Source organism: Psittacula echo, assembly GCF_963264785.1.
Source record: "Psittacula echo genome assembly, chromosome: 2".
Taxonomy (NCBI): Eukaryota; Metazoa; Chordata; class Aves; order Psittaciformes; family Psittacidae; genus Psittacula; species Psittacula echo.
Window position 1 is genome coordinate 115,669,007 of NC_137737.1, and position 16,735 is coordinate 115,685,741.

The 16,735-nt window shown below is 41.0% G+C and overlaps 1 protein-coding gene across 2 annotated transcripts in view; it reads right to left on the reverse strand.

Annotated features, from left to right (window-relative positions):
* GAREM1 (GRB2 associated regulator of MAPK1 subtype 1) overlaps positions 1-16,735 on the reverse strand; it is a 106,351-nt gene that overhangs the window by 79,103 nt on the left and 10,513 nt on the right. The window contains exon 2 of one of the 2 annotated variants that reach the window (XM_080610093.1): positions 2,504-2,644. In XM_080610093.1, the coding sequence (XP_080466219.1) occupies positions 2,504-2,644 (141 nt within the window). Of the gene's footprint in view, positions 1-2,503; positions 2,645-16,735 lie in introns of those variants that run through there. The other variant, XM_080610094.1, reaches the window with a different exon arrangement.

The following is a 16,735-nucleotide window of genomic DNA, read 5'->3' on the forward strand; positions in this document are numbered from 1 at the left end:
CAGGAGAATAACACCAGTTTCAACTTCCCTTCCTGCTCAACTGTTGTAAGCAAAATCATGCTGCAATTTGCTAAGTTAAAATTCTGCTAGGGGTTAAAAAGAAAAGGTTACTCGATTAAAGCTGAAACAATCCTAAAAAGCCATTTTAAGGAACTCTAATATCCCACGTCAAAAGGTCATTCTGTTAGGCAGTACGTCTTACTTGGCAGAAGTTTAAAGTTAAAGCATGCAAAAGTTAGGCCTATAATCCCAAATTTATACCATTTACAAACACTTGCCTATGGAGACATAAAATCCTTCCTCTAAAACAAAAGAACTAGTGGCTGAGCCCCATATAAGCATTCTGTCAACTGTTCTAGTTGTGCTTTCTGCAAAGATGGAAAGATCTCCCATGCCAGCGGAGGGCTGTGACAGCCAGCTCACAGAGCAATCACTACATGACAGCAGGACCTTTCATTTAGCAGGACATCCTCCTCAGAGAGGTAATGAATGATTCTGGAGCACTCCATGGTCCCAGAGCTCACTGCAGAGCAGATATCCCACCTAGCTCCAGAGCCAGCAGCGTAACTCTGTTAGGTCAGTACACAGCACAACAAGCGGTCTTAGGCAGCTACCTTAAGCTTTGCCTCTTTAGGGCAGGGCTCTGGATCCCAAAAGCTGTAAACACAAGGCACTGCACAATGCAGCACTGAAAGTGCACTCAGTGTTAGCTTATAGATTTATGCATGGTACTCCACAGCAGCGTAAGTTAATCTTTAGGGTATGGAAGATGTCCCTAAATGCATGTAGATGTTAGCACCAGATTGTAGTGCTTTGCTAACTAAACCTCCACACACTTAGACTCATTTCTGCCTTCCTGTAGGCAAGCCCATCAGACATGCTCTGGGTACTACAAGCTAGCACTGACCACTTGTGTGAAGTTCCTTTGTCAGCATCAGAGCCCATCACATATTCATTAAGTGCCCTCACTACATGGCAGTTTCTGAACTTTCATATATTTTCATCTCACTAATGACAAGTTTATGACAGGGAACTTTCTAGAGGTTGTTTGACAGCCAACTAAACACACGTGTTTTCCTGCACTAACACAAGCCAGGAAGAAAAGCACATTGACATTTTTGCAGTATGTTAAGGAACAGATTTTGATTTTGCTGGTATCTATATGAATTTAAGCTATGAATGAATGGAAGTATGAAGAGTGAGGAACTCCTGCTCAGCAGATCTTTTCCTTAAAAATGAAGGACAAAGCTTTAGTAAACCCCTTAAGATTCAAGCTTCTTTCACACCAATAACCATTTTATTTTCTGTTCTCCTTCTTCCAGGAATCACAGTGGGGATTTTAAGACACGGCATTCAGTTTGAAGGAAGTGAAGTGTTTAACTGGCCTCGGGACTGAAGCTTATGTAGCCAGGAGGTATAAAAGATTCAATGCTACTAAGCACAAGCACTAGAAACTGCTTATACTAAGAAAGTTAAATTCAGGGATTTTTAAAGGCATGTATATCATGACACTATATGCCATCAGACCAAGGTTTTTAAACACATCTTAAAAAAGTTGACCTTCCAAAAGCAAACTCCAGACTGAAACAGTACGTAAGAAGGCAACTGGTATAAACTGCATCACTGAGATAGGGTGCGTCACTGCAGTTGCAGCACTGGAATGATTGAAATAAAACATTTCTGTCACCTCCTGTACAATTCAGCACACCCTCATTGCACCAGCATTTTGAAAGAAACTATGAGAGATCCTAGTAAATTACTCAATTAACAATCAGCTATACAGAAGCCTAAGCAAAGCACTAAGCCCACATCTCTGCTTCATAGCCAGGGCTCTTTCAGTTTGCACTTTCCAGCTTTTTAAATTCTTGTGTCTACTGCAGCAAGACAAGCACTTCTCACTCAAAGTATTGGCCTATTCAGCTTGTGAATAAGGACATTGAGCAGTAGGAAACAGTATTACAAATAACTTCCTAGGAAAGTAAAAATAATTTCAAATCATCAAATAAATATGGATTATTTACAAGATATCTACTTGAAACAACAACAGTACTGCATCATCCAAAAAGGCAGACAGTAACAAGGAACTACATTAAACCTGTCGTATTATTACAAAGGGTCCTTGGCTTTGAATATGGAAATATTAAAGAATCCCCTCCATGCAATGAAGTATAAAAGCCATTCCATCTTCGACCAAACATTTCAAGGTATTGTCAAAACCCTTCATACTTTTGTCACCACATCCACAGATGAGAAGCACTGTCAATTCGAAACCAGTTCATACTACCATACACAGCTACCTGTTCTGTCAGTGTGCTGCCCAATGAAATACTACTTAGTAGCCCTGGGAATAAATCAGCATCTCTTTTGCTCTGTAACACTATTAAAAAGTTAAAAGTCACAGATACTGGCATTAGAGGCTTAACTTCACTCTGCCAAATAAAGTGATCAGTGTAAGGGGTAAGCAATTAATTCTCTTTGTATTTCAGGTCAACAATAGCTTTACCTGCATAATGTACAGGGATTTCTATCTTTGGCCCTATGACATAGTGACCCTCCTCCAGACTGTGAGCTGTAATTGTTGTCCACTGCCGACATGAATGAATCAGAAGATAATCGCTCTCTCGAAGGCCTTCTACAGTTTCTCCTGCAAAACAGATATAGGGTTTTTTTAAATAACTCGCACTTAGCACATGCAGAATTAGGAAAACTTCACAACAAGCATTTTATTCTTATTACTCTATTTTACAGATGTTTTGATATTTATAAATCCAATTAAGTAAATTTCAATCCTACACAGTATTCATTTTTGCAATATAATCCCTTTACAGAAAACAGACATAATGCAAAACAATTCAGTGCATGAATACAATACCACAGAGATGTAATTGAGATTACTCAGCAGTGGTTCTGAGGCTCCTTCCTCAGCCTTCTGCATAAACAGAATTTTCATATCTCTATTTATGTCTGCCTATCTCAATACAACATATGAGTGCTCTATTTATTTTTAAATAAAAGGGAAAAAAATATATTTTCATTTGTTGAAAGATCAGCATCATGCTGAAAAAAAAAAAAAAAAACCAAACCAAAAAAAAATCCCCCCAAAACTAATACACATCTAAGTCTTCTATCAGAGAGAAATTCAACCAGAAGCCCTCCCGGATAATATCCTGCTCATACTTGCTTGGCTTTCCAGCAATTGCAAGGAACACTCAGGTGGACTACTCAAAGTCCCAACGGCACACCTCAAGCATGATATATGAACAAAATTTCATAGAGCAGGGTGTATCATGGCAGACAGCTCTTGCATACCTGCAGTCCTGCTCAGTATGCTTCTGCACTAAACACACAGAATACAGCCTTTCTCAAGGTGTCTTTAAAGCAGCCATGTAAAAACTTCCAGGAACACTTAGCAGGCACTAAACATGGGCCAAGAATAACGAGCTTTAAATTTCATTTTCCCTCTCTCCCATCAGCCTTCTGCAGTTACAGTCAAATATAAAGCAAGTAGTTTAGCCCTGGAATCAAGTTTGGACAAAACCCATCCCCTTCAGCTACTACAACAAACTGCACTTTCTGTTCACAGTCCCCTGATATTCTTAAAAGCCAGTGGAAGAATGAGACTTTCCTCAGCCTGGGGCAGCAGACATTTCCCCTGTTCAATCACTGCAGAGGAGACATACTTCCCATTGAGCTATTTTTTTGCCCACACTAGCAATCTTTTCCACCGTAGGCAATGGCTACTACACACCCCATTCCTGCCTGATTTCATGCTCCCATTCTATCAGAAAGTGCCCTCCTACACAAATCAAAACACAGCAACTGCTGTGTGTGAGAATTATTATATTTTAAATCAGAAGAAACCATTACAACCACCTGCTCCGACACTCTCTGGCCAGAATTCTGCTTGATTCCTCCAGAAACTTGGATTTGGCTAAACATGGGGACAGACCAACCTGCAGAGTCAGAGAGATGGACTTCCCTAGGGCTGCTGTCCTACAACCTCTTAAACTTAAAAAAAAAAAAAAAAAAAAAAAGTCCCCATTTTAGACATTTGGAGCTTTAATGTATAACAGTGGATAAACTGCTGTTGTGGGATTATAGAGGAGGAACAACAAAGAAGTAATCTAAAAGGTATACAGAACTCCTTAAGACTAGTTATTCTTGCTCCTACGAAGGTACCATTCCCAGGTATCCTCCTTTATCACAGCACAGAAAGTAGCTCCCAGGTAAGCAGGACATTTCAAGAACTGGTTTCCAAGTGCATGGACCACATCTCCTGGCAGCCAAGCCAGGCAGACAGGCTGCTTAACACTAGTTCCTGCTCCCTAGGAAGCAGCACCCCTCCATCCACAGTGTGCTGCAAGAAGGGACTTTGGAAAGCCTAGCAAAGAATGGCAAACTGCCATGCAGTGCCGGAGGACTCTTTGGTCCTATCCATATCTTGAAGGAAATTCAGGTATGTTTGCTAGAGGAGTCATGCACCCTCTAAATATTAGCATATTATCTGATCTTGAGCATCTCCTGTTTTCTGTTCACAGGGCAACTTCTAATAGGTATAAAAATTACCTTCAGCTTGCTGAAACAGAGGTTTACAATTCTGGGGGAAAACTTACTAATAATAGTAATATATGATGTTATCTGCAACTCGTGTTTCAGTTCAGAGGGTTAGGCTCATGCCTTCTATAATCCACGGCAACGAATAATTATTCCACCCCACAACAAAATAAAACCAATGACACCTAAGGGAAGAACTAGTATTTTACTAGTCTCACCGACAGTGGTAAATAAACACTGAAGAAAATACAAAGCATCCCTGGTATGCTTTTTCTCTGCTTTACAATTTGTAGGTATAGTTTCACAATGTTGCTTAAAGGGAGGCTGCATTCTGCATCCAGGATTGAAAGGAAATAATTACAGTATGGGTCACCATCGAAGAGTCTGAGAAAGATATTCTCAGGAAAATAAAGACACCCAATTATGAAAAGGAGCTTCCAGCTTTCACATGCCACGATCTGTTAAAGTGGTTACTCCACTAAAACTGGGTGGGACAGGTGAATGTAAAAAGAGATTACTAAGGCAGGGCCAAGAGTGACTATGTAATTAAGTCTGCAGCTGGAAGTAGCTGTATTTTTTAAACAGAACCTTGGAAACAACAGTTCTTGTTACACCAATTATTTGGTCCAACTGATTACATCGGAAACGCATTTCATGCTTTGCCGCAGGAGACTGAGATGAGGAGAGAAGGTGGAGTGGATGCAATAGGGAGATCACGGTCTCGCAGGGGTGCCCTCACAGCAGGCAGGTCTGTCCTTGCTAAGCCCTGATCTTTCCTAACTGTGGATGATTCCTGGGTTGCTTTATAGGAAGTGGCTCCTTGTCACCAAAGGGATTAATGGATTCACAAAAATACCTGGCTAATGATGGCCTTCACACTACAGGAGGCAATACAAGGAAGAGTCAAATGAGCCTGCAGACAACAGAACATGGCAATACATACTCCCTTCTTTCTTCCATTTTACTGTAGTCTTGCTCACTGCCCCTAAAGCAATTTCCTCCTGCAGAGGAGGAGGACTTTTCAGGCAGCAGACACCTCAGACCCTAGTTACAAAACTCAACTCCCAGCCAAAGCACAGCCCAGACTTAGTTAGCCCTTTACACTTTTCTCAGCACCTTGCAAAACAGCCACACATATCCAATCTGATTTCTTCCCCGGCTTCAGTAACACAGGTTGTGCAAGCCCTTCATTAATCACATTTTAACTATGTGGGAGAGAACTCTGCAGTCCTTACATCCACCAGCTATGCAACTCAGTTCTCACCTTTTCAACATACTCCTACACGGCTGCTTACACAGAAATCAGACACCATGAGAAAACAGAGAACACAGGCCACTCATCTTTAGTAACAGTTTTGTCTCTTATGATCAAATATGGATTAGCTCTATCTTCTCACACTGTCATCCCCACCCCGCATGCCTGCAATATAATTAAACCACTTCAGAGAATCTACAGGCAAATACTTGTGTTGGTTTTTCAGCCCCCAAATAAAAGTCAGAGACACAATGAACTATCACAGGCAACTCCCCACCCTTCCCCAAGTTGCCTACCTCTTTCCAAAATATGAGTCAAGTTTATACATAATAATGACCAAGACTAAGAAACGTATGATTTGCTAAGAGCGACTAAACCCTAAACAGAGCATCAACACCCGCCCTTGCTTGACAATAAAAGCCTCGTGCCTCTGAACTAGAAAGTTAGCCAGTATGTTGCTACACAATCTGTTCTCCTATAAGCACTCTGACCACGACAAGTTTTTGGGCTACTTCACCATGCATCACTAAAGCAGCACTGAAACACCTATTCATGTGTTCATTGCAAATAAGATGTATTACCAGCTTTTGAGTGATCCAATTCCATGCAACTCCTAAAAACCTCAAATACTGCAAGCACCACCCTTGTTGAAGGGTAACTGTAAAGGGAATGCTGACCATGAATGGAAAATTGTTCACATGTTGATACAGTTAAGAAAAAATAGGCAGTTGCTTAATCAAGAGTCTCATGCTTATTAAACACCACCTACATTAAATGCCAATACTTCTTTAATAATTCTATCTAGTTCCAAAACTGGATCTTCCACATTTGGGAAACCTTGGCTCTGCCATTGTAAACGCTCTAATCTCAAGTTAACAGTTAACAACTGCAGAAGACTGGGAACAAGATACCTCGATCTGCAAGTCTGGAGATGAATTTCTGTTTTCACTTGCAGTTTTTAAAAACCAGGTGAGAAAACAAAGGTTGGCTACGGGCAGTGACAGAGTTTATACATGGCAGTGCTGCAGCACAGAACAAAGCTCATTTATTGGGAAGCAAGCACTGACCTCCCTGCAAGTTGCTGCCACCACTTCCTTTCTCAAGACACACATTTTATTTAGTTTAGTATTTCACAATTTCCAAAAGCCTGAGAAGTAGAATTGAAGAGTACTCCCACCTCTTCTTTGCTTCATTCTAGATCATAGAATATCTGAAGTTAGGAGGAATCCAGCAAACCAAATTGGTGGCCTTCTATGATGGGGCTACAGAACTGATGGACAGGGGCAGAGCAGTTGACATCATCTACCTGGACTTGTGCAAAGTGCACAAGACTGTCCCACACAACATCCTTGTCTCTAAATTGGAGAGACATCAATTTGATGGGTGGACCCCTCGGTGGATAAAGAACTGGCTGGATGGCCGCACGCAGAGAGTTGTAGTCAATGATTTGATGTCCAGTTGAAGACCAGTAACGAGTGGTGTCCCTCAGGGATTGGAGTTGAGACCTGTCTTGTTCAACATCTTTGTCGGTGACATGGACAGTGGGATTGAGTGCGCCCTCAGCAAGTTTGCCGATGACACCAAGCTGTGTGGTTCGGTTGATACACTGGAGGGAAGGGATGCCATCCAGAGAGACCTTGACACGCTTGTGAGGTGGGCTGATGCCAACCTGATGAAGTTTAACCATGCCCAGTGCAAGGTCCTACACCTGGGTCGGAGCAATCCCAGACATGGCTACAGGTTGGGCAGAGAAGAGATTCAGAGCAGCCCTGCACAGAAGGACTTGGGGTGTTGGTCGATGAGAAAATGAACATGAGCCAGCTTCAGTGTGCGCTCGCAGCCCAGAAAGCCAAACATATCCTGGGCTGCATCAGAAGGAGCGTGACCAGCAGGTCGAAGGAGGTGATCCTGCCCCTCTACTCTGCTCTCGTGAGACCTCACTTGGAGTATTGTGTGCAGTTCTGGTGTCCTCAACATAAAAAGGACATGGAACTGAACAGGCTGAGAAAGTTGGGGCTGTTCAGCCTGGAGAAGAGAAGGCTGCGTGGAGACCTCAGAGCAGCCTTCCAGTATCTGAAGGGGGCCTGCAAGGATGCTGGGGAGGGACTCGTCATTAGGGACTGTGGTGACAAGATAAGGGGTAACAGGTTCATACTTAAACAGGGGAAGTTTAGATTGTATTTAAGGAAGAAATTCTTTACTGTGAGGGTGGTGAGGCACTGGAATGGGTTGCCCAAAGAAGTTGTGAATGCTCCAACCCTGGTGGTGTTCAAGTCTGGGTTGTACAGATCCCTGGGTGCCATGGTTTAGTGTGAGGTGTCCCTGCCCATGGCAGGGGGTTTGGAACTAGATGATCTTAAGGTCCTTTCCAACCCTAACTATTCTACGATTCTATGAATCCATAAGGATCACCAAGTCCAACTCCCTGCTCCTCACAGGACTACCTAAAACTAAACCGTATGACTAAGAGCATTGTCCAGATGCTCCCTGAACTCTGACAGATTCGGTGCTGTGGCACCATGACACCTGGGAAGCCTTTTCCTTTGACCAACCACCCTCTCAGTAAAGAACCTTTTCCCAGTGTCCCATTACAACTCATGAAAGAGAATTCACACAGGTTCTACATATTCTGGTTTGCCGATGACAGCAATGAGTTTTCAACACCAACCACTAAAGAAAAGTCACGACAAAAAAAATCACTAAATAAAAATCACATGAGAAAAAACAATCCAAACCACAAAACAACACCACCACCCCACCCCCTCAAACCCAACCCCTCAACTTTTAAGAAACTAACTGAGAAACTAACATTCAAGCCACTGCAAAATGTGCAGACCAACATGACTCATTCACTCTCAGAAACTACACTGCTAAAAATAAGCAGTGATCTACAGGAATATAAACGCTTTATAATGCCACACACTTTGTCATCCTAAGAGTTTGCATCACTGCCTTAAAGCATAAGCTTTACGTCTGGAAACATTAAAATAGCAGGTAACAAACAATTCAGAAAAAGAGAAGAAGTCACGCAAGGTTCCAGCAACGCAACAGATACCATTTACACACACCAAATGAACTAGATACCATCTCCTCCTGCCAGGAAGATGGTTATGGAGACATTCCTCTCATCTCATTCATCACAGAAGACTGTAAAGTGAGCTTAATGCTGTCCTTTGCATATCAGCTCAAGCATGCAGAATTTGCTCTTCCTGGAACAAAAAGGCTTATAGGAAAGAGCTAGTAGCTCATGAGAAACTTAAGATGTCAAATAGCTGGTGAAGAAGATGCCTTAGAAACCCCAGGGAAAATGTATCAAGACTCCGGGCCATGTGTTTTCATTAAGCTTGAACACCATCTGGATGCGAGGTAGCAGATGCGGTACAATTAAGAGCATCACCCAGCCTGCCTTGGTCAGTTAAGTAGGTGGTCTGTTTAATTATTCCACCTATTGTTCCACAATCACATAAAATATCATTACATAAGAAAATCTCAGCAACACTACAAGTCATTTCAGTGGGTGTTCAGCCAGGTACATACACACAAATTAATAACGTCAACTTTACCCCTAGTTGAGCTTGCACTAACATTTTCTAGGAATGAAGGGTTAATTCAGGAAAAAGAAGTGGCTGGCTGGTCAGGTGGGCATGTCTGCTGTGAAATAACTAGGAAGAACTGTCAGCATGTGGCTAGCATTACAAGGGAAGACTAGCAACCAAGGCTTATCTTACAACAACTGGAAGCTAAGAGAAAGCAGAATGATTAGAAGCCAGCAAAAAAAAGAAGTGAGGTTCTTACTTATTTATCATACTATCATTGCACTGAGGAGGCCTTACTTACACAGCATCTGCTTCACTGGGCATGCAGCTTCACTCAACTTTCCCTGTTTGAGGACCAAGCCATGCATTAAGACAAGACACACCTTAACATTATCCTACCACACCATGAAAAACAAAGCACAGCCCCAGTCAGTATGAAATGAAGTTATCATCTATTGTTAAAGAAAAATGAAAACCAAGAAAAAACAGTATTATGGACTTAATGGCTCTGTGCAAAGAGGTGTTTCAGGTCAGAGGGAGGTCATGCTGTTAGCAGAAATATAAATGCCAGCATTGCTTTTCCACTCCAAAAGAAGGAACCTACGACACTGTACATCAGCCAACTAATAAAAGCTGTCTTGTTTTTGGAAAGGCAATCTTGTCTTTCTGCAAACATCTGCGAGTCACATAGCTCCCACACAGGTAACACCTTAAGGTAAGTTTGATTTCTTTTTTCTTACTGGAAGATTCACAGCTGGTAAAAACTGAAGCGAAGGCCTTCTCTCAGCACAAAACCTAAAAGTGGGGTACCAGGGCCTAGCACTGACAAAAAAGCCCACCTGAGGAGACCACGCACAGGTCAGAAACACCTAGTTTTGCACAGCAAGCACCTACTAACTGCAGGCACTGCACACACAGACTTCAGCCTCCTTGGCATTGGGGAGTTTGTGAGCACTATGGGTACCTGCAAGCTTTTCCAAGGTAGGCTTTGTGGTATCACCAGGTGTTGAAACCAGGCTGTGTACCACTGCATCCTTTTGCCTTTAAAAAAATAAAACACAAAAATCAAGCATAACTCAAGGCCATTCTTATCTGAGAATCTCTGTTTGCTTTCACTGGTGGACTCATACTTTATGCAATCTTCAAGCAGCTCCTCAAATTTTGGTTCTTGTTCAGCCAGTTCTTTCTTTGGGCTTCTGATCTCTTGAAATACAATACAACAAAAAACAAGGCGTAACCATCCACAAAAAAACCCCAGCAGACATCAACTCCTTGTTCTATACAAAAGAAGTAAGCCAAAAAAGATGAAGATATATGTTGGACTGCATCACAAAGGTTCTTCACTGTTAACTTCAATTTGGTCTCATTTGACACAGGGACACACTGAAGCATAATTAGCGCTCAAGAAGCACTGCACTGAGTATGTCACTTTCATGTTAGTAAGAGTACAAGTTCTTTGAAAAACATACACAAAAAGAACCCAAACTGTTCGCACAGACAATAGGCTACTGGAAGAGAATTTCAAGTAATCAATTTCCCAGTATCTTTGAGGCTTAGCTTTTCTTTTTATTTGAGTCTGAACTCAAAGAGCAGAATTAATTCTTTTACTTAGGGGACAAGACTGTGCTGCTAAATAGCCCTCTCTGGTTTTAATACATGCAATGGAAAAGAAATGAAATCACGATGTGACAACTCAATAGAAGACAAACTTACTATATTCTATTTTTTAATCAAATACCTGCAGTGCTATCATACATGAACATCTGACCGCAGCAGTCATCAAGGGGAGTTAAAAAAACAAGCGAGCAAATACTCTTTTCCCCTTGAAAGCACAGACTTCATCTAAAGTTACTGAGAGGTTTTGCTATTTCAGGCAAACTGAAAATGCAACAGTGCACAAGACAGCTTCCATCAGACTTCCCATACATGACACTACTATCAACATGACATCCTTCACTTCCAGCACTTCGTCATATTACTGCATCAGTGTCTCACTGGCAGAACATGTGCCTCAGCTCCTACTGATCATTTCACTAACACTTAAAGCTTTCTCCTTTTATAATGCTGAGTTTGGAATTTAGATTTTGGGGGAAGAAATGCAAAGTTCTTGTTAAATCTGAATACTCAAATTAGGGCAAGTTTATTATATTTTATTATTATTTAGTGGGTCATGCAACCTCTCCTCATGACAACTTCTGTCTGTCCTCTGAGAGAAAGTAAAGGGAAGAAGCAAAACCTTTTTGTCTTCTGCACGCTGCATCATACTCCAGAGTGTCTGTTGGGTATTTATCTATAGAGACATACCTCAATGAATGTCAAAGACTAATAAATATTGAATCAAGGTGGCTCGCCTGCTTAAGCTTTGGCACTGTACTTGGTTACTGACTCAAATCTCAATGAGCCGTTCAGTTCCCCAGTGCTATTTCTTCTGCAAAAATTAAACTTGCACTGGTCTATGATACAGGTCAGAGGGAAAAAGTTCATTATAAGGAGAACAACATTTACATTTTCCAGTTCGAAGTATTGAGGAATTTGTATAGGGGGAAAAAAAAAAAAAAAAAATCATATCCTTGTAACATTCCTCAACAAAAGAAAGAAAACCCCATAAATATTTTTGTTACATGAAGAACCCCACTCATAGCAACTTTAATGAACATTGAATCTACAAGAATTGAAAATTTTATGGTGTTTTGTTCTTTGGGCTTTTTTTTCTTAAATCACTATAACTGAACAGATGCTTGGAAGAGTTACTATTGTGTAAAATGCCTAATAGGAGAGAAGTAAAAAGAGCATGTAATTGTAGAAAACACTACTACCATGGAGGAAAAGCCTGCTTTGAAAGCCCCTCCATGTTATCAGTCTCACTCTACCATTCCATATCTGCATAAAAAATTGTTGATAAAAATAATAGATCTAGCTGATCAGATGAACGTCCTTGTTTAAAGAAAGGTAAACCAACATCCATGGGGGTGTATCACACAAATGGTAATACAGACTACTTAGTGAGTTTAAAGGATAAATATTGCAATTTCTAGGAGCAAAATGGAAGGGGGGGAAAAAAAAAAAAATCAACCAGAACAAACTCAACCCACGTTAAAATTTAAACATCTCAGGGCTATAAAATGTTGTACACTAAATTTTTAATTTAAAGTGGGCAGATTCATTAGGAAAGCCTGGCAGTGGTCTCATCTGACTGTGTGTCTGAACACAGTGGAAAAGATGAAAGCAGAGTGGTCTGTCCCCCAGCTACACAACTTCTGGAGCTTACAACACAAAGATCTAGAATAAAAATTGCAGGACTGTTGATAATCGACCTCACCTTTCATTTTCCCTTCTCCCTTCTCAAACAATCTCCTGAGTAGATTTAAGTATGTACTTCTGTTTAATTTTCCATTCCTGCAGCACATTCATTTCTGTTGGTTTCTATTATCTGGATCAGCCAGTGTTTCTGTCATGACTGAAACTGCAAGCAAATACCCTTCTCCAGGAAATCCAAAGTAATACTGACTTGACCTTCTATCAGCTGCATAGACTCCACATCTTTCAGTGGATGAAAGGCTTCCCCTAGCAGCATACAGATCCATACTCATTTTGATTTTAAGATGACTTACATTCTTCCTTCCTTTGCCAAAAACAAGAAAAGGGGAAAAGTCACAACTGAAGCAGGAAAGATCAGGCAAAATTAGTTGAAAGCATTGTGTGCTGTCTTTCAAATTAAGATTCAACTAGCTGTCTTCAGAATTGATTTTTACATTACAAAAGGTGTTAAAAAAAAAACAAACAAAAAACAAAGTGCCTTTTTTTTATTTTTTAAATACATTTTTATTTGAAACACGGGAGAGCAGAGGCATCAAAGCCAGCTCAGGCTGTGCCTAACAAACTCACCAAGAGTTCTGACCACCTCTTTGCGTACTTTGCTGCAGAGACCAAGTAGGAAACACTCAGGAAATCACCCAACCCTGTCCAGGCCAGACTGAGACTCTCAGCTGCCTGAAACTGCCTATATGCACTATGGTATGTTAGCAGCAACCACACTTGTCTCAGCCTTGGATGGTGCAGGGAGACACTGAATCTTCTCTCAGCTTCAGAAGAGCTGGGCAAGATGCATCTACCCAAGAAACAGTATGTCTAAAATTAAGCCTCTCCCACTGTACACCTTTCTCCCAAGATGAAACACAACTATTGTTAGCTACAGTTGGCCATGCTGCAGCAATTTTCAGTCATGTCTGAACAACAGGGCATCCAGTTTGCTTCACTCACTCTACCTGCTTCACAAGGAAGGGGCAAGTGCAGCATCATCCTCAGACTGCCTAATATCGCTGTTTGTGGTACTTTGTGCATCGATGTAATCCTTCAGCCTCACAGTACTGTAATCAAACCTTGCTCTGGGTGACCATTAAATATTTCACAATTAAGAAAAAAGAGATAAGGCTTTACTTCTGCAATTTACAATCCCTCTGCAAAAGCCTGATACAATCAAATTGCTTCAATCCAACCGATGCTAACTCAAGCTATCACCCACTAATACCTATCAGAGAGAGCAGAGACTCCCATCCCCCTATTCTTTTTATGCCTGCCAGGAAGAAGACAGATTTATTTCTTTAGGATTAGCATTTTGCTATTGGAATGACTGGATCTACCAGTACTACTGCAACAAATCAGTATAAACCATAATCTTGTTACAAGCCTATGGGGCAGATTAATCCACTGAAAAATCCAGTTTGCTCCAAGACAAACTTTTCTCTAGCTGCAAATACATACAGACTGCATCTCAGTGAGTCTTCAGAAAAAAACTGTTGGACCTACTGCAGGGAGGAGGATCACAAACACTTCAAATAAACACTAAGTGGAATTCTGGTGCCACTGACACTAATGGCATATGCTCTATATATGCTGGCTGTAACAATCTCAGTTTGAATCTTGGCGTCTTCCTTTCTTTGTGTTCACAAGAAAACCAGTGAAAGTTAAAAAAAAAAAAAAAAAAAAAGAGGAGTAACAACACAGACTTCATTGAGATTTGTTTGTTTGTTTCAAGCCTTCAGAACAAACACCCCAGAACGAGAAACCTTACTTTTTATGAATTCAAGACAAACAAGCCAAAACACATCTTTCTACACAGACTGCTCTCCACCTCCACACAGAGGGAAGAAAAGCCACACTCAGTACAACAACATCTTAACATTTGCATTCCAAACCCCAGTAACTCTCTGCAGTTATCACAATTACTCTTCTTATTAATGCTGATCATCATCAGATGTAACTGCAGATTTGCTGTATCCTCACAACAGATTTAGCTGTAAGACTGACCCAACAGAACAGTCACCATGGTTACTTACAAATCATCCTAGAAAGTCTCAGCAATTCTTTAAACTACTCCGATACCCTGCAACATGTTGAAGAGTGCCAACTATTTAGCATGGCATACTATATTTGAAGAAAAAAATAAGCACCGAATCACTCAGTTAATTGAAAACTGGGATTCTCATGGAAGAAAGTTTTTGGGTTTTGAAGTCACCTATGATCACAAATCTGAAGCTTTAAGAATAAGAGCAGAGAACACTAAGTTTAACTATGCTTAAAATGATCACAGTTTAGAAATAATTGAGAAGGAGAAAGCTAAATAACTTTTAATTGCATGTAAGAGAGGTTCCAGTCTAGTTTAGTGTTACCATAGAGAGGGAGAGAAAGGAATTCTTTATGTTGGTCTCATGTGTAGTTTATTTTCCATTTTGAATTCTGATGGCCAAAGACAGGGGAGGAAATAAAAAGAAAAGTTGTGAAGTATTTAAATGCACTTTGCAATTTAGGCACCGGGTTTGGAAATGAGGAATCCAAATAGCAAGTAGCTTTCATAAGCAGTCTGATAGGTATGGATAAAGAGAACGACAGCACAGCAGAAACCAAATGAAAAACACAGCATTAATGAGACTTCTGAGCAGCCCGCTGCCATCCAAATCAGCTCCTTTAAATACTTCATTAAGAGAGCCAAGGTTTTCTTTCATTAGAGGCAAGAATTCCTTATGCTAGAAAGCCCCTGCTCAGATGCACCTATAAATATAGTGAGGTCCACTGGAGAATACACTTCCAAGTGCCTGCTTAGCATCAGGTGCCTAGCTAGGGAAACCTAACACTTAAGAGGTGTGAGATCATAATTTATCATTGCTCTACATGCTTTTACTGGCTTCCTATTCATTTCCAAGCACAGATACAGAATGGCTGCTTTAATTAATACAACCAGAAGTGGCTGCGCACCTTAGCTGCTGTAGCGGTCATCTCTTCCATGTCCAATGGTTGGAACTCTGGTCAGGGAGGTCTGGCTGAAGCTCCCAGATTCAGGATGCCAATGAATAAAATTTTAACCCTACCAACCTCACAGATTTAAGGCCTAGAATTAGATTCCAGATTGCCCTGGCAGACTGAAAAGCAGCCTATTCATTCAGACTTTGCCTGGGAAGAGCCTAAGAGCTAGGGAGCTCTCACTGACAGTTATTTATAATTGGATGATATTTTAAAATAGTATTCAAGTAAACATGCTCAATCCTTTCATTATATATCCCAAGTCCTAAAGAGACACTATGCCGCTTTGTGTTGCACAGCAGTGATCCCTGTTTGAACTTGGGGCATCTTGGACTAGCTCCCAATTAAAAATGAAGTAGCCCAAATACAGGAGCTGCTCAAGCATAATTTTCCTTGGCTTTGGGAGAACTCATCATTACACTTTAACTTGCCTCTGATTTTTCCGCAGCCTGGGTGAAGGATGGGATAAAACCAGCTGGAAGCGAGCAAAAGTTCAGCTCTGCTCTGAAGTTGGGTTGCTACCTGGCTTCTTGCCCAGCGGCCTGGCCCATCTCCCCATGCCCTCAGAGACCATGCAGGCACTAACTGACTGTGCACGCATGGTACCCGCTTGTTGTGGCGGCCATTGCCTTTGCATTTTAACTATGTACCTCCTTCCCCTTCTGTTCAACCTGGAAAAATTCAAGTATCACTAATAAGAGGATAATACCTCTTCAAACACGGGCTGACTGCATATGTGCGCAAAAATACTGGATGTTTGACTGTAATTAGGCACCTGTTTGGTTTGGTTACATCCTGGTACAGTAAAAGAATATGAGCAATACGGAAATACTAACAAAAGGAATGCAATCAAAGGTGCACCTGATTAATTTCTGATCAAGAACAGTTCTAATCCTGAATACAATGCATTTCCATTGTTTCACAGAAACCTACACTTAAACTGCAAGGTATAAAAAGAATGGCTTTATTTTCAATAAAACACAAGGGATAAATGAACAACATCCCTTTCATAATATTTTTATCATTGTAAAAACACACAGAAAGATCAAACCCCTTCTCTGCAGAGGAAAGCTACTTTCAGGGAGCAGTATCC